At 44.3% G+C, this 24,790-nt stretch overlaps 1 protein-coding gene across 2 annotated transcripts in view; it reads right to left on the bottom strand.

The window, feature by feature from the left end:
• Window positions 1-24,790, bottom strand: part of CCDC138 (coiled-coil domain containing 138) — a 93,246-nt gene that overhangs the window by 49,179 nt on the left and 19,277 nt on the right. For both annotated transcript variants that reach the window (XR_005457342.1, XM_038772410.1), the window contains exons 6-12: window positions 20,849-21,007; window positions 16,628-16,747; window positions 15,887-15,964; window positions 15,699-15,806; window positions 10,538-10,702; window positions 7,496-7,612; window positions 5,078-5,267 (exon numbers count right to left, since the gene is read on the bottom strand). Coding sequence is in view for 1 of the 2 variants with exons in the window: in XM_038772410.1 (XP_038628338.1) it covers window positions 5,078-5,267; window positions 7,496-7,612; window positions 10,538-10,702; window positions 15,699-15,806; window positions 15,887-15,964; window positions 16,628-16,747; window positions 20,849-21,007 (937 nt within the window). In the remaining variant the exon portion in view is untranslated. The remainder of the gene's footprint in view (window positions 1-5,077; window positions 5,268-7,495; window positions 7,613-10,537; window positions 10,703-15,698; window positions 15,807-15,886; window positions 15,965-16,627; window positions 16,748-20,848; window positions 21,008-24,790) is intronic.

Genomic DNA, 24,790 nt, shown 5'->3' with positions numbered 1-24,790 from the left:
GAGGGTGCGGGCTGGGCTGGAGAAGGACAGAAGGGAGGGGAGGTAGGAGGGGCGAGGGGATGGATGGACAGCCTGGAAGCCCAGGGTGAGGAGTTAGCACTTAACACGTGAGTGCTTCACCCATGTCCCGGCCCCCGTCCTCCCCCGGGCCCGGAATGCCCCCAATCCCTCTGCCCATCCGCCAAGCTCGCTCTCTTCCTCCCTTCAAGGCCCTACTGAGAGCTCACCTCCTCCAGGAGGCCTTCCCACACTGAGCCCCCTCCTTCCTCTCCTCCGCCCCATCCCCCCTCTGCCCTACCTCCTTCCCCTCCCCACGGCACCTGTATATATGTTAGTACAGATTTATTACTCTATTTTACTTGTACATATTTACTATTCTATTTATTTTATTTTGTTAATACGTTCTGTTTCGTTGTCTGTCTCCCCCTTCTAGCCTGTGAGCCCGCTGTTGGGTAGGGACCGTCTCTATATGGTGCCAACCTGTACTTCCCAAGTGCTTAGTCCAGTGCTCTGCGCACAGTAAGCGCTCAATAAATACCAGTGCTCTGCGCACAGTAAGCGCTCAATAAATACGACTGAATGAATGGATGAATGTCGACATCACTACTGCTACTCCTGAAGCGCCGGCGGCAAGGGTCAGGCCCACGGGTAGGGTGTAAAAAGCCAGTTGGGAAACGGACGGATGAAAAGTCTCGTTTCTCCTAGCTACTAAAGCAGTTTCAAACGCGGCATATTATTCTACTGCTGATCCATCAAGCTGCTGAAACGTCCCATTAAAAAAAAAAATCAATTTTTAGAATCAAAATATGTCAGTCGATCGTATTTATTGAGCGTGTACTACACTAAGAGCTTGGGAGATTACGATATGACAACTTATAAATAACACATTCTCTGCCCACAACAGTCTAGACCTTACAGTCTACGTGCAAAACCAGCATCAGTTATCACCAATATTTATGCAGAACAACTTCCTAGATTTCCAGAAGCGCATTGAACATTTCCTGACCTCAAGGACGTGACAACCAATGGAGAAATAATAATAATAATAATTAATAATAATAACAATGGTATTTGTTAGGCGCTTACTATGTGCCAAGTAGTGTTCTACGCGCTGGGGTATATACAAGGTAATCAGGTTGTCCCACGTGGGGCTCACAGCCTTAATCCCCATTTTACAGATGAGGGAACTGAGGCCCAGAGGAGCGACTTGCCAGAGTCACCCAGCTGACAAGTGGCGGAGCCGGGATTCGAACCCACGACCTCTGACGCCCAAGCCCGGGCTCTTTCCACTGAGCCACGCTGCTTCTCGGGAAAACAAGCCGCCAGCAATTGTACCCGTACAGGAAAAGCAAAAAAATCACAGATGCGACAGTTTTAAACATAAAAGCAACAGCTGAATTAATATATGGAATGGACAGATACGCGTGTACGTGCTACAGGTGGCCAATGGGAGGATGTGAACACTATTTAATAATAAATAATAATAATCAATAATAAATAAATAATAATAAATAATAATAATGATGGCATTTATTAAGCGCTTACTATGTGCAAAGCACTGTTCTAAGCGCTGGGGAGGTTACAAGGTGATCAGGTTGTCCCACGGGGGGCTCACAGTCTTCATCCCCATTTTACAGATGAGGCCCAGAGAAGTGAAGCGACTTGCCCAAAGTCACACAGCTGACAAGTGCTTAGAACAGTGCTTTGCACATAGTAAGTGCTGAATAAATTTGCACACAGTAAGCGCTCAGTAAATATTATTGAGTGAATGAACCTTTTAAATGGATTATTTCCTCGCAAACGTCTAGTGATGATCCCGTTGATTTGGACTAGAGTAATATTACTCTATTTTATTTGTACATATTTATTCTATTTATTTTATTTTGTTAATGTGTTTTGTTTTGTTCTCTGTCTCCCCCTTCTAGACTGTGAGCCCACTGTCGGGTAGGGACCGTCTCTATATGTTGCCAACTTGGACTTCCCAAGCGCTTAGTACAGTGCTCTGCACACAGTAAGCGCTCAATAAATACGATTGATTGATTGATTGAGTTCCACTGAGCCACACTGCTTCCCTTCAGATCATCATGGGCAGGGAATGTGCCTGTTTATTGTTCTGTTGTACTCTCCCAAGCGTTTACTACAGTGCTCTGCAAACAGAAAGTGCTCAATAAATACGATTGAAGGAGTGAATGAATGAATAAATGCCATTATTTATTTATTTATTTAAGGGGCAGCGCCGGGATTTGAACCCATGACCTCTGACTCCAAAGCCCGGGCTCTTTCCACTGAGCCACGCTGCTTCTCTATTTAGATGAATGTCCGTCTCCATCGCTAGGCTGTAAGGCCGTGATGGGCAGACACCGTTTCCCAAGTGCTTCCTATATTGCTCTGCACACAGTAAGCGCTCAATAAATACGATTAATTGACTGTGGTGGAGATAATAATAGTGATAATAATGGCATTTATTAAGCGCTTACTATGTGCAAAGCGCTGTTCTAAGCGCTGGGGAAGTTACAAGATGGGCTGGGGAAAGCCTCTTGGAGGAGGTAAGTTTTAGGAGAGCTTTGAAGGAAGGGAGGGGACATTTAATCAATCAATCAATCGTATTTACTGAGCGCTTACTGTGTGCAGAGCACTGTACTAAGCGCTTGGGAAGTGTATTAACTCCACTCTGAGAACATACCTTGAGTGACTGTTTTGAGGACGATTAAGGTGGAGAGAAATCTCAGATGTAAGTTTTAGGAGAGCTCTGAAGGAAGGGAGGGGACATTTAATCAATCAATCAATCATATTGAGTGCTTACTGTGTGCAGAGCACTGTACTAAGCGCTTGGGAAGTCCAAGTTGGCAACGTATAGAGACGGTCCCTACCCAACAGCAGGCTCACAGTCTAGAAGGGGGTAGGGGAAGAGGGCGGAGTTGGAGACAGCTAAATCCGGAGTCAGATGGAGAAGGAAAATCCGAAAGGTGTGTAGTGGAAGACTGGTGAAACTTCATCGGGCTGTTATAAAATAATCATCATAATAATAATGATAGCATTTATTAAGCACTTACTATGTGCAAAGCACTGTTCTACGCCCTGAGGAGGTTACAAGGTGATCAGGTTGTCCCACGGGGGGCTCCCAGTCTTCATCCCCATTTTCCAGATGAGGTCACTGAGGCCCGGAGAAGTGAAGTGACTTGCCCAGAGTCCCACAGCTGGCAATTGGTGGAGTCGGGATTTGAACCCGTGACCTCTGCCTCCAAAGCCCGGGCTCTTTCCACTGAGCCGCGCTCTACATTGCAGCTTTAAGACCGAACACCAAAACAGGACATCAACAGTACTCCAAATGGATGAAATAACCCCAAACTTTCTTCCCCCCAGAAAAGCCCCAGGTGGGTTTTGCCAGTCCTGCCCTCCTCCACCAAGCGCTGTATTAACTCCCCTCTGAGAATCAATCAATCAATCAATCGTATTTACTGAGCGCTTACTGTGAGCAGAGCACTGTACTAAGCGCTTGGGAAGTCCAAGTTGGCAACATACAGAGACGGTCCCTACCCAACAGTGGGCTCACAGTCTAAAAAGGGGAGACAGAGAACAAAATCAAACATAATAACAATATAAAATAAATAGAATAGATACGTACAAGTAAAATAAATAAATAGAGTAATAAATATGTACAAACATATATACATATATACAGGTGCTGTGGGGAAGGGAAGGAGGTAAGATGAGGAGGGTGGAGAGGGGGACGAGGGGGAGAGGAAGGAAGGGGCTCAATCTGGGAATCTGGCTGAAGATATAGGTTTGGGGACTGTATCGTTCGTTCATTCATTCAATCGTATTTATTTATTGACTGCTTACAATCAATCAATCGTATTTATTGAGCGCTTACTGTGTGCAGAGCACTGTACTAAGCGCTTGGGAAGTCCAAGTCGGCAACATCTAGAGACGGTCCCTACCCGACAGCGGGTTCACAGTCTAGAAGGGGGAGACGGATGACAAAACAAGACACGCAGACAGGTGTAGTGTGTAGAGCACTGCACTAAGCGCTTGGGAATAGGATGGTATATGGTATCAATCAATCGTATTTATTGAGCGCTTACTGTGTGCAGAGCACTGTACTAAGCACTTGGGAAGGACAAGCTAGCAACATATAGAGACAGTCCCTACCCAACAGTGGGCTCACATTCTAGAAGGGGGGAGACAGAGAACAAAACCAAACCTACTAACAAAATAAAATAAATAGAATAGATAGGTACAAGTAAAATAAATAAATAAATCATCATCATCATCAATCGTATTTACTGAGCGCTTACTATGTGCAGAGCACTGTACTAAGCGCTTGGGAAGGACAAATTGGCAACATCTAGAGACAGTCCCTACCCAACAGTGGGCTCACAGTCTAAAAGGGGGGAGACAGACAACAAAACCAAACCTACTAACAAAATAAAATAAATAGAATAGATAGGTACAAGTCAAATAAACAAATAGAGTAATAAATCTGTACAAACATATATACATATATACAGGCGCTGTGGGGAAGGGAAGGAGGTAAGATGGGGGGATGGAGGGGGGACGAGGGGGAGAGGAAGGAAGGGGCTCAATCTGGGAATCTGGCTGAAGACATAGCTTTGGGGACTGTATCGTTCGTTCATTCAATCGTATTTATTGATTGAGCACTTACAGTGTGTAGAGCACTGTACTAAGCGCTTGGGAATAGGATAGTATATGGTATCAATCAATCGTATTTGTTGAGCACTTACTGTGCGCAGAGCACTGTACTAAGCGCTTGGGAACATATAGAGACAGTCCCTACCCAACAGTGGGCTCACAGTCTAGAAGGGGGAGACGGAGAACAAAACCAAACCTACTAACAAAATAAAATAGAATAGAATAGATAGGTACAAGTAAAATAAATAGAGTAATAAATATGTACAAACATAATATCCATATATACAGGTGCTGTGGGGAAGGGAAGGAGGTAAGATGGGGGGGATGGAGAGGGGGATGAGGGGGAGAGGAAGGAAGGGGCTCAGTCTGGGAAGGCCTCCTGGAAGAGGAATATATGTACAAACATATATACATGAGAACATACCTTGAGTGACTGTTTTGAGGATGACTAAGGTGGAGAGAAATCTCAGAGGGAAACTGGAGCTCTTGAAAAAGGCCGCTGCCCTCGGTTTCCCCTCGGGCGATGGCTCTGTGGGACTGGGAGCTCCTCTGGTTACTACTCCTCTGAACAGGTCTTCGCCGAGTCTCCTCAGAGTAGAGGTCAGAGTTGTGTGCTGTGGGGAAAAAAGGGATTATTTAACACACGGGAGAGGGGCTGGGCTCCGGGGGAAAGCTCGCTGCGGGCAGGGAATGCGTCCGTTCCTCGTCACAGCGCGCTCTCCCGAGGGCTTAGTACAGCGCTTAGCGCTCAGTACGCCCTGGAGAAATACGACTGTGAGCCCACTGTTGGGTAGGGACCGTCTCTATATGTTGCCAATTTGGACTTCCCAAGCGCTTAGTACAGTGCTCTGCACACAGTAAGCGCTCAATAAATACGATTGATGATGATGATGATGACTGAAGGCATGAGTGAATTTTCCCCAGGAGGCCCCGCTCCAGAGCGCATCCGTGTCGGGCGGTTGCAGCAGGAGTGGCAGTGGCTCAGGGGAAAGAGCCCGGCCTCTGGAGTCGGAGGTCATGGGTTCAAATCCCGGCTCCGCCAACTGTCAGCTGGGTGACTCTGGGCAAGTCACTTCACTTCTCTGGGCCTCCGTTCCCTCATCTGCAAAATGGGGATTAAGACTGTGAGCCCCCCGTGGGACAACCTGATTACCTTGTAAACTCCCCAGTGCTTAGAACAGCGCTTGGCACACAGTAAGCGCTCAATAAATACGATTGATTGATAGTAAGCGCTTAATAATGATAGCAGGGCGGCTCAGTGGAAAAGAGCCCGGGCTCTGGAGTCGGAGGTCATGGGTTCAAATCCCGGCTCCGCCAACTGTCAGCTGGGTGACTCTGGGCAAGTCACTTCACTTCTCTGGGCCTCAGTGACCTCATCTGCAAAATGGGGATTAAGACTGTGAGCCCCCCGTGGGACAACCTGATTACCTTGTAATCGCCCCAGCGCTTAGAACGGTGCTTTGCACATAGTAAGCGCTTAATAAATGCCATTATTAATTACTATTATTATCATCATTATAAGGGCAAAATAAAAAACTCACTCCGCATTCGATTTCTCAAGTTCTTTTAGAATACGTTCTTAGCCCAAGAGTATATTCATTCAGTCATTCAACTGTATTTATTGAGCGCTTACTGTGTGCAGAGCACTGTACTAAGCGCTTGGTAAGTACAAGTTGGCAATTTATAGAGACGGTCCCTACCCAACAACGGGGTCACAGTCTAGAAAGGGGAGACAGACAACAAAGCAAAACATGTGGACAGCTGTCAAGTCATCAGAACAAACAGAAATAAAGCTAGATGCACATCATTAACAAAATAAATAGAATAGTAAATATGGACAAGTAAAATGAATAGAGTAATAAATCTTTACAAACATATATTGTCAGCTGTGTGACTCTGGGCAAGTCACAACTTCTCTGTGCCTCAGTTACTTCATCTGTAAAATGGGGATGGATTAATCAATCAAACAATCAATCAATTGTATTTATTGAGCACTTACTGTGTGCAGAGCACTGTACTAAGTGTGTGTTACTGGTCCTCAAATTGTATTTAACTAGTAATTACGGTATTTACTTAAGTGCTTACTCTGTGCCGGGCACTGTACTAAGCGCTGGGGGGGATAGAGGCCAATCGGGTTGGACTCGGTCCCCTCTCCCACAGGGGGCCCAGTCTCAATCCCCATTTTACAGATGAGGTAGCTGAGGCCCAGAGAAGTGAAGTGACTTGCCCAAGGTCACACGGCGGACAAGTGGCAGAGCCGCCTGGATTAGAACTCATGACCTTCCGACTCCCAGCCCCATGTTCTATCCATTACACCACGCTGCTTCCAGTACAGTGCCTGGCACACGGTAAGCGCTTAACGAATACCGTTTTAATTACCAAAGGCCAGCACTGGCCAACCTGGAGAAGCAAATTCATTCGTTCATTCATTCAATCGTATTTATTGAGCGCTTACTGTGTGCAGAGCACTGTACTAAGCGCTTGGGAAATACAGGTTGGCAACATATAGAGACGGTCCCTACCCAACAGCGGGCTCACAGTCTAAAAGGGGGAGACAGACAACAAAACAAAACATATTAACAAAAGAAAATAAATAGAATACGTACAAGTAAAACAAATGAGTAATAAGTGCCTCAGTTACCTCATCTGTAAAATGGGGATTAAAATCGCGAGCCCCCGTGGGACAACCTGATCACCCTGTAACCTCCCCAGCGCTTAGAACAGTGCTTGGCACATAGTAAGCGCTTAACAAATACCATCATCATCATTATTATTATTATTATTATTATTACAAATCCTACGGACCGAAATCCAGTTTTGGAAGTTGAAATGCATTTCTTACCTGTGTTCCACTATCTAACTGCCTCACAGCCCAGTAAATAAATTTCACAACCGGTTCATGCAGCTTGGGGTTCACAAACGGCATCCACTGCAGCTGCTCTGCGATCACTGGCAAAAGCTAAAAATAAAAATCAGAAAAAAAACTGATCAGAAAATCAGAAAAGAACCAAAATGCCCCAGACTGGAAGATCGTACCATTTTTTTCGGCAGATATTCCCCCCCCCCCGCCCAAAGGACGCCGAGGACACCAGTTTTCTATTTCGGAAACACTCGCTGAAAGGATCTATGAAAGGGAAAGGTCACTGTAACGAAACACGCCGAGCGGAAAGGTTAATATTTAAAGAAACGCAGAATTTCTTAAGGAGCTTTGCTTTAAAAGGGGGGCAAACACGTGAAATCAGGAATCATTTAAAAGGCTCACAGGCGAAGCTTCAAATTCATCCATGAGACATCCTAAAGTCTCAGTTCCAACCTATATTATATAGGATATAATAATAACAATTATTATTATGGTATTTTTATATAGTAATAATAATAATAATTATTATTATTATTATTCCCTTCAAGGCCCTACTGAGCTCTCACCTCTTCCAGGAGGCCTTCCCAGACTGAGCCCCTTCCTTCCTCTCCCCCTCGCCATCCCCCCATCTTACCTCTTTCCCTTCCCCACAGCACCTGTACATATGTTTGTACATATTTATTACTCTATTTATTTTACTTGTACATATCTATTCTATTTACTTTATTTTGTTAGTATGTTTGGTTTTGTTCTCTGTCTCCCCCTTTTAGACTGTGAGCCCACTGTTGGGTAGGGACTGTCACTATATGTTGCCAACTTGTATTTCCCAAGGCGCTTAGTACAGTGCTCTGCACACAGTAAGCGCTCAATAAATACGATTGATTGATTGATTGATTATTAATATGGTATTTGTTAAACACTTACTGCATGCCAGACGCTGTACTACACGCCGGGGTGGGTACAAACTAATCCCTTTAGACACGGTCCCCGTCCCACGTGGGGCTCACAGTCTCGATCCCCACTTCACAGACGAGGTAACAGGCACCGTGAAGTTAAGTGACTTGCCCAAGGTCACCCAGCACACAAGTGGACTAATAATAATCATAATAATAATGGTATTTGTTAAGCGCTTACTATGTGCCAAGCACTGTTGTAAGCGCTGGGGTAATAATAATGATAATAATGATGGCATTTGTTAAGCGCTTACTACGTGCACAGCACTGGGTAGATACAAGGTGATCAGGTTGTCCCACGGGGGGCCGACCGTCTTCGTCCCCATTTTCCAGATGAGGGAAATGAGGCCCGGAGAAGTGCAGTGACTTGCCCAAAGTCACACAGCTGACAGGTGGCGGAGCCAAGATTAGAACTCACGACCTCTGACTCCCAAGTACGAGCTCCTTCTCAAAACAGCAGCAGTTGGATAACCGTTTGCTATCAAATACGCCTTTCCAATTCGATAATGCGCCCTATTTTGGAAAAACAGACTACCCTCAAAGGAATCCCTCGCATTTTCGTTCTACTACATCTGAACTGCGGCAGAACTGTCCACTCAAAATCAATCCATCGTATTTATTGAGCGCTTACTGTGTGCCGAGCACTGTACTAAGCGCTTGGGAAGTCCAAGTTGGCAAAAAGCATGTTGGGTTCCCAGAAAAAGCGGAAAACACAAAAAAAGAGCGGGGAAATGAAGAATGGGAAGCCCAATTTCATCTATAAATACCGTTTTTATGATCTCTATCGATTTAGAGGAAGAGTAGTAGTAATAGTCTTTATTAAGTGTTTACTGGGTGCACAGAATTCTTCATCCCCATTTTCCAGGTGAGGGAACTGAGGCCCAGAGAGGTGAAGTGACTTGCCCAATCAATCAATCGTATTTATTGGGCGCTTACTGTGTGCAGAGCACTGTACTAAGCGCTGAAAGTCCCCAAAGTCACACAGCAGACAAGTAGCGGAGTCGGGATTAGAACCCATGACCTCTGACTCTCAAGCCCGGGCTCTTCCCACTCCATTACGGTATATATGTACTACGTACATGTATTATGTACACTCAATCAATCAATCAATCGTATTTATTGAGCGCTTACTGTGTGCAGAGCACTGTACTAAGCGCTTGGGAAGTCCAAGTTGGCAACATATAGAGACAGTCCCTACCCAACAGCGGGCTCACAGTCTAAAAGATAATAATAATAATGGCATTTGTTAAGCGCTTACTATGTGTAAAGCACTGTACTAAGCGCTGGGGAGATTACAAGGAGGTCCCACGGTGGGCTCACAGTCTTCATCCCCATTTTCCAGATGAGGGAACTGAGGCCCAGAGAATTGAAGTGACTTGCCCAAAGTCGCTTGGGAAGTCCAAGTTGGCAACATATAGAGACAGTCCCTACCCAACAGCGGGCTCACAGTCTAAAAGATAATAATAATAATGGCATTTATTAAGCGCTTACTATGTGTAAAGCACTGTACTAAGTGCTTTACTAAGGGGAAGCAGCGTGGCTCAGTGGAAAGAGCCTGGGCTTTGGAGTCAGAGGTCATGGGTTCATATCCCGCCTCTATCACTTGTCAGCTGTGTGACTTTGGGCAGGTCACTTAACTTCTCTGTGCCTCAGTTCCCTCATCTGTAAAATGGGGATTAAGACTGTGAGCCCCACGTGGGACAACCGGATCACCTTGTAAACTCCCCAGTGCTTAGAACAGTGCTTTGCACATAGTAAGTGCTTAATAAATGCCCTTATTAAAATTACTAAGTGCTGGGGAGATTACAAGGAGGTCCCACGGGGGGCTCACAGTCTTCATCCCCATTTTCCAGATGAGGGAACTGAGGCCCAGGGAAGTGAAAGGACTCGCCCAAAGTCGCACAGCTGACAAGTGGCAGAGCGGGATTCGAACCCGTGACCCCCGACTCCAACACGATATACATTACGGTATTGTCTGGGCGGGTGTGTGCGTATCTAAGCAATACCCAAAATTTTCAGTATCGTTTTGGAAACCATCATCCCCACGCTGAGCGAACATCTTCAAAATTACCTTGGCACACTTCTCGTGGATGTAGTTTTTGTGGGAGGAAAGGACGCAGAGGGGCTTCTGGCCGTCTCCTTTTCTTTCTTCTTGTCTGAGTTGGCTAAGCTGATGCTCGGAGATCCAGTCCATAAGAGCTGCTAAAAGCTCATAAAGTTGGGTATTAAATGGCACCTAAAACAGCCAGAAATTAAGTCTTCAAAACCCAATGGCACCGCAACAATAATAATAATAATAACAATAATAATAATAATAATAACGGCATTTATAAGCGCTTACTATGTGCAAAACACTGTTCTAAGCACTGGGGAGGTTACAAGGTGATAAGGTTGTCCCGCGGGGGGCTCACAGTCTTCATCCCCATTTGACAGATGAGGGAACTGAGGCCCAGAGAAGTGAAGTGACTCGCCCAGAGTCACCCAGCTGACAAGTGGCGGAGCCGGGATTTGAACCCAGACTGAGCCCCCTCCTTCCCCTCTCCATCCCCCCCGCCTTACCTCCTTCCCCTCCCCACAGCACCTGTATATATGTATATATGTTTGTACGGATTTATTACTCTATTTATTTGTACATATTTATTCTATTTATTTTATTTTCTTAATATGCTTGGTTTTGTTCTCTCTCTCCGCCTTTTAGACTGTGAGCCCACTGTTGGGTAGGGACTGTCTCTATATGTTGCCGACTTGGACTTCCCAAGCGCTTAGTCCAGTGCTCTGCACACAGTAAGCGCTCAATAAATATGACTGAATGAATGAACCTGTGACCTCTGACTCCAAAGTCCGGGCTCTTTCCACTGAGCCACGCTGCTTCTCTACTCCCCAGCGCTTAGAACAGTGCTCTGCACACAGTAAGTGCTCAATAAATACGACTGAATGAATGAATGAATGAACCTGTGACCTCTGACTCCAAAGCCTGGGCTCCTTCCACTGAGCCATGCTGCTTCTCTACTCCCCAGCGCTTAGAACAGTGCTCTGCACATAGTAAGCATTTAATAAATGCCATTATTATTATTATTATTATTATTATTATTATTATTATTACTGTACTCTCTTAGAACACCTTAAGGATTCACGTTACATCACGACTGCGGGCCCACCACCTGAGACACTTTGCCGATTTGCACTTCCCAAGCGCTTAGTACAGTGCTCTGCACACAGTAAGTGCTCAATAAATACGATTGAATGAATGAAATGTACCTGAGGAGCTTATCCAGTTCCAACTAATAAACCGCCCCATCAGCCCACCTCTTGAGGGAACCTAGAAGACGCGGTATATTATAAAACTGGCTGCCAAAAGAAATAACGCTCAGAAACCCTTTGGGGAGAGTTAGCGGAATCATATTTCAAGACTTCTAGACTGTGAGCCCGCTGTTGGGTAGGGACCGTATCTATATGTTGCCAACTTGGACTTCCCAAGCGCTCAGTACAGTGCTCTGCACACAGTAAGCGCTCAATAAATACGATTGATTGATAGATTGTGAGCCCACTGTTTGGTAGGGACCGTCTCTATGTGTTGCCAACTTGGACTTCCCAAGCGCTTCACACAGGGCTCTGCACACAGTAAGCGTTCAATAAATACGATTGATTGATTGATTGTGAGCCCACTGTTGGGTAGGGACCGTCTCTATATGTTGCCAACTTGGACTTCCCAGGCGCTTAGTACAGTGCTCTGCACACAGTAAGTGCTCAATAAATACGATTGATTGATTGATTGTGAGCCCACTGTTGGGTAGGGACCGTCTCTATATGTTGCCAACTTGAACTTCCCAAGCGCTTAGAACAGTGCTCTGCACACAGTAAGTGCTCAATAAATGCAATTGATTGATTGTGAGCCCACTGTTGGGTAGGGACCGTCTCTATATGTTGCCAACTTGGACTTCCCAGGCGCTTAGTACAGTGCTCTGCACACAGTAACCGCTCAATAAATACGATTGATTGATTGATGGATTGTGAGCCCACTGTTGGGTAGGGACTGTCTCTATGTGTTGCCAACTTGGACTTCCCAAGTGCTTAGGACAGTGCTCTGCACACAGTAAGTGCTCAATAAATACGATTGATTGATTGATTGCGAGCCCACTGTTGGGTAGGGACCGTCTCTATGTGTTGCCAACCTGTACTTCCCAAGCGCTTAGTCCGGTGCTCTGCACACAGTAAGCGCTCAATAAATACGATTGATTGATTGATTGGGCCTCCATCTCGCCCGCCTCACCCCTGAGCTCCGGCCCACGTCCTGCCTCCGGCCTCCATCCTCAAATCCGACACACGACGACTCTTCCCTGCTTCAAAGCCTTACTGAAGGCCCATCTCCTCCAAAAGACTGTGAGCCCCCCGTGGGACAACCTGATCACCTTGTAACCTCCCCTGCGCTTAGAACAGTGTTTTGCGCATAGTAAGCGCTTAAAAAAAATGCCATCATCATCAATAAATAAATACACTTTTTCCCATCTCCCACTCCCTTCTGCGACGCCCTGACTTAGTTGCTTTTAGACTGTGAGCCCACTGTTGGGTAGGGACCGTCTCTATATGTTGCCAACTTGTACTTCCCAAGCGCTTAGTCCAGTGCTCTGCACACAGTAAGCGCTCAATAAATACGATTGATTGATTGATTGCTCCATCTGTTCTTCCCCCATCCCAACCCCATGGCACTTCTGCACCTATCTATAATTTTAAATATTTATTTATATCAATGACTGTTTCTCCCCCCGTCTAGGAGTGTAAGCTCATTGTGGGCAGGGAATGTGTCTGTTCGTTGCTGTATTGCACTCTCCCAAGTGCTTAGTACACTGATCTGCATATAGTAAGTGCTCAATGGGTTCAAATCCCGGCGCCGCCCATTGGCAGCTGTGTGACTTTGGGCAAAGTCACTTAATCAATCAATCAATCAATCAATCAATCGTATTAATTGAGTGCTTACTGTGTGCAGGGCACTGTACTAAGCGCTTGCAAAGTCCAAGTTGGCAACATAGAGAGACGGTCCCTACCCAGCAGTGGGCTCAAAGGACAGACGGGGGAGACAGAGAACAAAACAAAACATATTAACAAAATAAAATAGAATAAATATGTACAAATAAAATAGAGTAATAAATATGTACAAACATATATACATTCATTCATTCATTCATTCATTCAATCGTATTTATTGAGTGCTTACTGTGTGCAGAGCACTGTACTAAGCGCTTGAGAAATCCAAGTTGGCAACATATAGAGACGGTCCCTACCCTGTCTCCAGCGGGAGACAGACAACAAAACAAAAATATTAACAACATAAAATAAATAGAATAAATATGTACAAATAAAATAGAGTAATAAATAAGTACAAACATATATACATTCATTCATTCATTCAATTGTATTTATTGAGGCTTACTGTGTGCAGAGCACTGGACTAAGTGCTTGGGAAGTCCCAGTTGGCAACATATAGAGACGGTCCCTACCCAACAGCAGGCTCACAGTCTAGAAGCGGGAGACAGACAACAAAACATACTAACAAAATAAAATAAATAGAATAAATATGTACAAATAAAATAAATAAAATAATAACATAAAATAAAATAGAGTAATAAATCCGTACAAACATATATACATATATACAGGTGCTGTGGGGAGGGGAAGGAGGTAAGGCGGGGGGGACGGAGGAGGGGGCTGAGTCTGGGAAGGTGACAACTTCTCTGGGCCTCAGTTACTTCATCTGTACAATGGGAATCAAGACTGTGAGCCCCCCGTGGGACAACCTGATCACCTTGTAACCTCCCCTATGCTTAGAACAGTGCTTTGCACATAGTAAGCGCTTAAAAAAAATGCCATCACCATCAATAAATACAACCGAATGAATTTAGAAAGGATGTCTGCGGTTTGGGCAGTCCCTGGACAAGAAAGGGAAGAACTTCCATCATAAACTCGTACTTACTCCAGCGCTTAGTAATCAGCTGTATTTTATTGAGCACTTACTGTGTCTAGACTGCTAAGTGCTTGGTAGAGTTGGTAGACACATTCCCTGCCCACAACGGGCTCACACTCTAGAGGGACATAGTAAGAACTTAAATACCATTAAAAAATTAAAACCTCTCTCTTCCGACTTTAAATCTCTCGCCAGAAGCAATCCCGCTTCGATCCCTTGGGTTCAAGCTCTATCATTTGCTTATTTTCCTTTGGGGTTCATTTTTCATAGGGAGAGAATGAATATTTATTAGTTTAGAGCCTTGCAACTAGCTGTAATTCTATTTATTCTAACGATTTTGACACCTGTCCATGTTTTGTTTTGTTGTCTGTCTCCCCCTTCTAGACTGTGAGCCCGTTGTTGGGTAGGGACCGTCTCTGTATGTTGCCGACCTGTATTCCTAAGCACTTAGTCCAGTGCTCTGCAATCAATCAATCAATCAATCGTATTTACTGAGCGCTTACTGTGAGCAGAGCACTGGACTAAGCGCTTGGGAAGTACAAATTGGCAACATATAGAGACAGTCCCTACCCACCAGTGGGCTCACAGTCTAAAAGGGGGAGACAGAGAACAAAACCAAACATACTAACACAATAAAATAAATAGAATAGATATGTACAAGCAAAATAAATAAATAAATAAATAGAGTAGGGACCGTCTCTATATGTTGCCGACTTGTACTTCCCAAGCGCTTAGTACAGTGCTCTGCACACAGTAAGCACTCCATAAATACGACTGAATGAATATTTATTAATTTAGAGCCTTAGAACTAGCTGCAATTCTATTTATTCTGATGATTTTGACACCTGTCCACATGTTTTGTTTTGTTGTCTGCCTCCCCTTCTAGACTGTGAGCCCATTGTTGGGTAGGGACTGTCTCTCTATGTTGCCGACTTGTACTTCCCAAGCGCTTAGGACAGTGCTCTGCACACAGTAAGCGCTCAATAAATTCAACTGAGTGAGTGAGTGAGTAATAAATATGTACAAACATATATATATATATATATATGCAGGTGCTGTGGGGAAAGGAAGGAGGTAAGATGGGGGGGATGGAGAGGGGGACGAGGGGGAGAGGAAGGAAGGGGCTCTGCACACAGTAAGCGCTCAATAAATACGATTGAATGAATGAATGAATGAACACCGACGGATCACTAAAATACCCATGAGAAAAACCGGATTTCTATAAGCGGTCTCTGTCCCGGCTTACGAGATTTTTTTTTTACTCACATCGTACCTTACAAGTTCTTGAAGTGGGGGCTTTTTCTTGCTTCACCGCTTTCATCGCGGGGACCGCCTGGGGAACATCTTTGGACTTCTGGACGGTCAAAAACTCGTACTTCCTCTGCAAACGATACACACCCGTGAAACGACCGGCCTCGTGTTTGAAAGTCACCCCAGAGACAGGTACGATTTCGGTCCCACCTGTAAGTTTTCTAATCTTGCTTGAACTCTTTTGGCCTGGACTTCCATTTTCTTGTTCTCTTCACTTGCCTCATTCAGCTGCAAAGAGAGGACGGAGTTCAGTATGACTGAAGCTTCATTCATTCATTCAGTCGTATTTATTGAGCGCTTACTGTGCGCCGAGCACTGGACTAAGCGCTTGGGAACTACAAGTTGGCAACATATAGCGCCCCGTGGGACAATATGTATCTATGTTTGTACATATTTATTACTCTATTTATTTATTTATTTTATTTGTACATATCTATTCTATTTATTTTATTTGTTAGTACGTTTGGTTTTGTTCTCTGTCTCCCCCTTTTAGACTGTGAGCCCACTGTTGGGTAGGGACCGTCTCTATATGTTGCCAATTTGTACTTCCCAAGTGCTTAGTACAGTGCTCTGCACATAGTAAGCGCTCAATAAATACGATTGATGATGATGATATAGAGACGGTCCCTACCCAACAGCGGACTCACATTCATTCATTCAATGGTATTTATTGAGCGCTTACTGTGTGCAGAGCACTGTGCTAAGCGCTTGGGAAGGACAAGTTGGCAACATATAGAGACGGTCCCTACCCAACAGCGGGCTCACAGTCTAGAAGGGGGAGACAGACAACAAAACAAAACATATTAACAAAAGAAAATAAATAGAATATGTACAAGTAAAATAAATAAATACAAAGCCTCGTACACCCATAGGTACAAAAACAGATCTTGCCTGTTTTTTCAAGGAATCGTTCATTTCTTTCAAGGTGTCAAAAGAAGACTTGAGCCTTTTATTTTCCTTAATCTTCTCCTTAAGGGCTTCCGACAGGTGTTTCACCTCCGCACTGTGTTCCTAGAAAAAAAAATCACCTCTAAAAATCATTTCAGGAAGCATACCCAAAAACGTCTTTCCACTCAATCTAATTAAGTGACCACGCTACAGTAAACGCTCCGTATTTGAAGGCTGTCATTTAGAAACCCCTACAGCGAGAGTCACGATCACAGCTCATCCCTTAAAATGGAAAACATGAACACAACCCAAGAACCAACTCTACCCAGAAGGTCTGAGCTCCAACGGCTAATGCGGTATTTCCACCGGTTTTAAAAAATCATCAATCCTATTTATTGAGCGCTTACTGTGTGCAGAGCACTGTACTAAGCGCTTGGGAAGTACAAATTGGCAACGTATAGAGACAGTCCCTACCCAACAGTGGGCTCACAGTCTAAAAGACTGGTTTTAAAAAATGGCTTAAGTGCATCAACGCTGCCACTTAAGAACCGGAGAATGATAATAATAATAATACTTGTTAAGCGCTTACAATGTGCCGCACACTATTCTAAGCACTGGGGTAAATACAAGCTGATCAGGTTGGACCCGGTCCCTGTCCCACATGGGGCTCGAGGCCTGCGAAGCAGCGTGGCTCAGTGGAAAAGAGCACAGGCTTCGGAGTCGGAGGTCATGGGTTCAAATCCTGGCTCCACCGCTTGTCAGCTGTGTGACTCTGGGCAAGTCACTTAAACTCTCTGGGCCTCAGTTACCACATCTGTCAAATGGGGATTAAGACTGCGAGCCCCCCGTGGGACAACCTGATCGCCTTGTAACGTCCCCAGCACTTAGAACAGTGCTTTGCAAATAGTAAGCGCTTAATAAATGCCATCATTATTATTATTATTATTATAAGAAGGAGGGAGGAGGATTTAATCTCCATTTGACAGATGGGGGTAACAGGCACAGAGAAGTGACTGGCCGAAGGTCACACAAGGGACAGGTGGCAGAGGCAGGATTAGAACCCAGGTCCCCTAACCCCCAGGCCCGAGCTCTTTCCACTAGGCCGAGCTGCTTCTCTGTTCATCTTCACGAAAGCCCATTTAACCGGGCCCGCTGCAGATATTCTGCCACCGTTTCATCCGCCGCTGTTATCTGATGCCGAATGAAAAAATACCTGGGCTGACCTGAATCATTCTGGGTTAAAAAGAAAAAAACGGTTCTATAAAACTTCATCAGCCATCTCTGGTGAATGAGAATGGGGCTTCTTTTCCTGGGGCCTGGGTTCTAATTCTGGCTTGGTCATTTGCTTCCCTTCCCCACAGCACCTGTATATATGTATATATGTTTGTACGTATTTACTACTCTATTTATTTTACTTGTACATATCTATCCTATTTATTTTATTTTGTTAGTATGTTTGGTTTTGTTCTCTGTCTCCCCTTTTTAGACTGTGAGCCCACTGTTGGGTAGGGACTGTCTCTCTATGTTGCCAACTTGTACTTCCCAAGCGCTTAGTCCAGTGCTCTGCACACAGTAAGCGCTCAATAAATACGATTGATTGACCGATGTATGAACTGAGACCAGCAAGGGTGGCTAGAGCTTGGACCGGAAGGTCAGGATTCGCGATTCGCTGATTTTGCCACTCCAATGGCTCCTGATTGCTTCTCCTGTGTGAGAAGCACTCATTCATTCAATCGTATTTATTGAGCGCTTACTGCGTGCAGAGCACTGTCCTAAGCGCTTGGGAAGTACAAGTTGGCATTCACTCATTCATTCCATCGTATTTATTGAGCGCTTACTGTGTGCAGAGCACTGGACTAAGGGTACAAAGTATGATTTGTACAAATTTGAAACCTCATTATTGTGGTATTTGTTAAGCGCTTACCCTACGCCAGGCACTGCTCTAAGCGCTGGGGCAGATACGAGACGACCGTAGTCCCTGTCCCACTTGGGGCTCACGGTCTTAACCTCCGTTTTACAAATGAGGAAACTGAGGCCCAGAGAAGTCAAGTGACTTGCCCGAAGTCACGCAGTGGACAAGCCGTGGAGCCGGGATTAGAACCCAGGTCCTTCTGACTCCCAGGGCCATGCTCTAACCACTCGGCCGCTCAGCGGGTAGATCTCTGAAACAGTATTGGAGGCAAACGGAAAAAGGGTTTCCACACAGTAATCATCCCTTTTTTATTCTTTTCTTTGCTATCTTTGCGCTTTCATAGTATCCCGACTCCGCCACATGTCTGCTGTGTGACCTTGGGCAAGTCACTTAATTTCTCGGAGCCTCAGTTACCTCATCTGCAAAATGGGGATTAAGACTGTGAACCCCACATGGGACAACCCCCACATTACCACCTTCCCTTCCCCACAGCACCTGTATATATGTATATGTTTGTACATATTTATTACCCTATTTATTTAGTTATTTTACTTGTACATATCTATTCTATTTATTTTATTTTGTTAGTATGTTTGGTTTTGTTCTCTGTCTCCCCCTTCTAGACTGTGAGCCCACTGTTGGGTAGGGACTGTCTCTAGATGTTGCCAATTTGTACTTCCCAAGCGCTTAGTACAGTGCTCTGCACATAGTAAGCGCTCAATAAATACGATTGATGATGATGATGATGATTTTCTTCTTCACACCGAGAAAAGGTACACAGGCATTTGAACATATCAGGAAAATATGTGGGTCTTTTAAAAGCCTCATGGCACCTCATCACACTTGCATTTCTCAGAAGGATGGTCTTCCTATACTGATAAATCTCTTTCCACGACCTCTAGCGATAAGAGGATCTACCATCGAAATCATCGTGGAAGACGGTCTTGAGATTGCCAGATAATAATAATAATAATAATGTTGGTATTTATTAAGCGCCTACTATGTGCCAAGCACTGTTCTAAGCGCTGGGGTAGATACAAGGTAATCAGGTTGTCCCACGGGGGGCTCACAGTCTTCACCCCCATTTTCCAGATGAGGGAACTGAGGCCCAGAGAAGTGAAGTGACTTGCCCAAGGCCACACAGCGGACAAGCGGCAGAGTCGGGATTAGAACCCACGATCTCTGAGTCCCAAGCCCGGGCTCTTTCCACTAAGCCACGCTGCTTCTCAGATAGAGCACTGGAATAATAACGACGGTATTTATTACGTGCTTACTATGTGCCAAGCACTGTTCTAAGTGCTGGGGTAGATACAGGGTAATCAGGTTGTCCCACATGGGGCTCACAATCTTCATCCCCATTTTACAGATGAGGCAACTGAGGCACAGAGAAGTTAAGTGTGACTGTGAGCCCACTGTTGGGTAGGGACCGTCTATGTTGCCAACTTGGACTTCCCAAGCGCTTAGTACAGTGCTCTGCACACAGTAAGCGCTCAATAAATACGATTGATTGATTAAGTGACCAAGGTCACAGTTGACAAGTGGGGAAGCAGGATTAGAACCCACGCCCTCTGACGCCCGCGCTCTTTCCACTAGCCCACACTACCTTAGTCCACTACTTCAGTTTTTTGAAGCTTTATACATCTCTTCGGTATTAACTTTGCTATAGATAGAACAGAGATTAGCTAGATATAGAAGCGCTTAGTACAGTGCTCTGCACACAGTAAGCGCTCAATAAATACGATTGAATGAGTGAATGGAAGCGTTCATAGATATTTTAAACTGAAATGAAATGCAATAGATACAATTCACCTTGGCCCTATTCTGAAACTACGCTCCCCCTAAATGAAAATGTCTTGCGCATTCCTTATTTCCGGAAGATTATCTGTAGAGCAAACATTTTACAGAAAGGTCAATTAGTGAAACAAATCAATCAATCAATCGTATTTATTGAGCGCTTACTGTGTGCAGAGCACTGTACTAAGCGCTTGGGAACATATAGAGACAGTCCCTACCCAACAGTGGGCTCACAGTCTAGAAGGGGGAGACAGACAACAAAACCAAACATACTAACAAAAGAAAATAAATAGAATAGATAGGTACAAGTAAAATAAATAGGGTAATAAATATGTACAAACATATAAAAATTGGGGGAATTGACCATCAGGAGAAAGCAACTTAAACCAAAGCTCGGATTCGATACGCTCCCAAATAAATAGAGCAATAAATATGTACAACCATATAAAAATTGGGAGAATTGACCATCAGGAGAAAGCAACTTAAACCAAAGCTCAGAATCGATACGCTCCCGTTACCTCCTTTAAAATTTGAAATTTAGCATGAATTTCCTCTTCAACACCTTGGATTTCAGTCAGGGCGGCTTCGTGTTGAAGTAGCGTCTCCTCCTTTTCCATTAAAAATTCTTCTTTCTTTTGAAGCTGGAGTGCATACTCTTGCTGGGCTGCTGTTTCGTGCTGCATTCAGAAACAGAACGTTTGAAAAGAAAAGATACGAATTACAGTCAAAATTTGGACTTCAAACACACACGTTCTTCACAATGGATGGCAAGAAAAAAAATACCCAGGTCACTCCTAGCTCCTTGGCCGGTTTTGACTACGTCACCAAGCCGTCACGTTGAATATTATAATGGCAAGTCAAGTCATTATTATTATTATTATTATTATTGTTTAATTATTATTATTATTATTCCCCCTTCTAGACTGTGAGCCCACTGTTGGGCAGGGACCGCCTCTCTATGTTGCCGACTTTCATTCATTCACTCATTCAATCGTATTTATTGAGCGCTTACTGTGTGCAGAGCACTGTACTGAGCGCTTGGGAAGTACAAGTTGGTAACATATAGAGACGGTCCCTACCCAACAGTGGGCTCACAGTCTAGAAGGGGGAGACAGAGAACAGAACAAATTTGGGCAAGTCACTTCACTTCTCTGTGCCTCAGTTGCCTCATCTGTAAAATGGGGATGAAGACTGTGAGCCCCACGTGGGACAACCTGATCTCCTTGTAACCTCCCCAGCACTTAGAACAGCACTTTGCACATAGTAAACGCTTAACAAATACTATCATTATTATGATAGTAATTGGGAAGGACAAGCTGGCCACATCTAGAGTTGAACTTCCCAAGCGCTTAGTACAGTGCTCTGCACTCAGTAAGCGCTCAATAAATACGATTAATAGATAGATAGATATTATTAGGCTGGCAGCGCCTGCCTGCCTCTGTCTCTCTCCCTCTCCATCCTGGTAGTAGTAATGAAGGCATTCACTGGGCACCTACCAACTGTTGGGTAGGGACCGTCTCTATATGTTGCCAACTTGGACTTCCCAAGCGCTTAGTACAGTGCTCTGCACACAGTAAGCGCTCAATAAATACGATTGATTGATTGATTGATTGATACGGTGCGCTGAGCACTTGGGAAAGTTCAGCGGAAGCCACAAACCAGTTTCCCTGCCCCAAAGCAGTGCAGCTTTAGTGGATAGAGCACGGGCCTCAACGTCCGAAGTACCTGGGTTTGAATCCCTGCTCGGCCATTTGTCTGCGGTGTGACCTTGGGCAAGTCACTTTCATTCATTCATTCATTCAGTCATATTTATTGAGCGCTTACTGGGTGCAGAGCACTGTACGAAGCGCTTGGGAAGTCCAAGTTGGCAACATATAGAGACGGTCCCTACCCGACAGTGGGCGGCTCACAGTCTAGAAGGGGGAGGCAGAGAACACAACAAAACATATTAACAAAATAAAATAAGTAGAATAAATATGTAGAAGTAAAATAAATAGAGTAATAAATCTGTACAAACATATATACATATATACAGGTGCTGTGGGGAAGGGAAGGAGATAAGGTGGGCGGGATGGAGGGGGGAGGGGGGGAGAGGAATCAATCAGTCAATCAATCAGTCGTATTTATTGAGCACTTACTGGGTGCAGAGCACTGTACTAAGCGCTTGAGAAGTACAAGTTGGCAACATATAGAGACGGTCCCTACCCAAACACGGGGCCACCGATCGAAGGATGGATAGGACGAATGCTTTTGAAGGCCCGATGAAGCGCAGGCTCAAATAATGAGGGAAAGGCACCATTTATTTGGAAACCACGGTAGCGGTGAGCGGATTAACCAGGGACGTTTAAATGCATTCATTCATTCAGTCGTATTTGTTGGGCGCTTACTGCGGGCAGGGCACTGTGCTAAGCCCTTGGGAGGTACAAGTTTAAATGAATAAAGGCTTCGAGCGGAAGAAGAGTCCGTGAAGAAGTACTGTGAGCGAGACTTTTAGACTGTGAGCCCACTCTTTCATTCATTCAGTCATATTTATTGAGCGCTTACTGTGTGCAGAGCACTGTACTAAGCGCTTGGGAGGTACAAGTCGGCAACATATGGAGACGGTCCCTACCCAACAGCGGGCTCACAGTCTAGAAGGGGGGAGACAGACAACAAAACAAAACATATTAACAAAGTAAAATAAATAGAATAGTAAATATGTACAAGTAAAATAGAGTGATAAATCCGTACAGACATATTCATTCATTCATTCAATCGTATTTGAGCCCACCGTTGGGTAGGGACTGTCTCTATATGTTGCCGACTTGGACTCCCCAAGCGCTTAGTACAGTGCTCTGCACACAGTAAGCGCTCAATAAATATGATTGATTGATTGATTGATTGAGACCAAATACTGACGGCGGTTTGAGCCGCAGGCTGGATGATCCTACAGAAACACAATACTGGAGAGACTCTGTTGGCTTTCCTTCCTATCCCCGCATACTCATGGGTTGCTTTCACCGTTAATACTAATACTAATAATAATAATAACATCTATTGTGATATTTGGTAAGCGCCTACGATGTGCAAGGCGCTATACTAAGTGCTGGGGGTGAAAAGAAGGAACTCGGATTGGACACAGTCCCTGTCCCGCATGGGGCTCACATCTTAATCCTCATTTTACAGATGAGGTCCGATTTGTGCTTCCCAAGCGCTTAGTACAGTGCTCTGCCCACGGTAAGCGCTCAATAAATTCATTCATTCAATCGTATTTATTGGGCGCTTACTGGGTGCAGAGAACTGTACTAAGCGCTTGGGAAGTGCAAGCTGGCAACATATAGAGACGGTCCCTACCCAACAGTGGGCTCACAGTCTAGAAGTAAATACAATTGAATGAATGAATGAAGCACAGAAGAGTGAAGTTCATTCATTCATTCAATCGTATTTATTGAGCGCTTACGGTGTGCAGAGCACTGTACTAAGCGCTTGGGAAGTACAAGTCGGCAAGATATAGAGACGGTCCCTACCCGACGGCGGGCTCACAGTCTAGAAGGGGGAGACAGACGACAAAACAAAACATATTAACAACATTTCATTCAATCGTATTTATTGAGCGCTTACTGTGTGCAGAGCACTGTACTAAGCGCTTGGGAAGGACAAGCTGGCCACATCTAGAGACGGTCCCTACCCAACAGTGGGCTCACAGTCTAGAAGGGGGAGACAGACAACAAAACATATTAACAAAATAAAATAAATAGAATAAATACGGACAAGTAAAATAGAGTAATAAATATGTACAAACATATATACATATATACAGGTAATCTGTACTTGCCTGGTTCTCATCACTGATCAGGTTAAAAAACTGACAGGTAATTATCATTCTAATGTATGCCCGTTCATTCTTAAGTAGGGCTTACATCAAAATTAAGTGAAGTAAAATTAAGTAAAATTTACTATCAGTCCCGAACTTGGGAAATTCTTTAAGTAACTCAGCAATCAATCAATCAATCAATCGCATTTATTGAGCGCTTACTGTGTGCAGAGCACTGTACTAAGCGCTTGGGAAGTACAAGTTGGCAACATATGGAGACGGTCCCTACCCAACAGTGGGCTCACAGTCTAGAAGGGGGAGACAGAGAACAAAACCAAACATACTAACACAATAAAATAAATAGAATAGATATGCACAAGTAAAATAAATAAATAGAGTAATAAATATGTACAAACATATATACATATATACAGGATATATATATAAATATATATATACATATATACATATAAACAATGTTTGCAGGCTACTACTGAACACGACTGACTACATTTTACCTGTATATATATATATGTATATATTTTTCCTGTATATGTTTGTACATATTTATTACTCTATTTCTTTTACTTGTACATATCTATTCTATTTATTTTATTTTGATTTAATATGTTTTGTTTTGTTCTCTGTCTCCCCCTTCTAGACTGTG

The sequence above is a fragment of the Tachyglossus aculeatus genome, chromosome 2, assembly GCF_015852505.1.
Source record: "Tachyglossus aculeatus isolate mTacAcu1 chromosome 2, mTacAcu1.pri, whole genome shotgun sequence".
NCBI lineage: Eukaryota > Metazoa > Chordata > Mammalia > Monotremata > Tachyglossidae > Tachyglossus > Tachyglossus aculeatus.
This window is presented reverse-complemented; position numbering and strand designations above follow the sequence as displayed.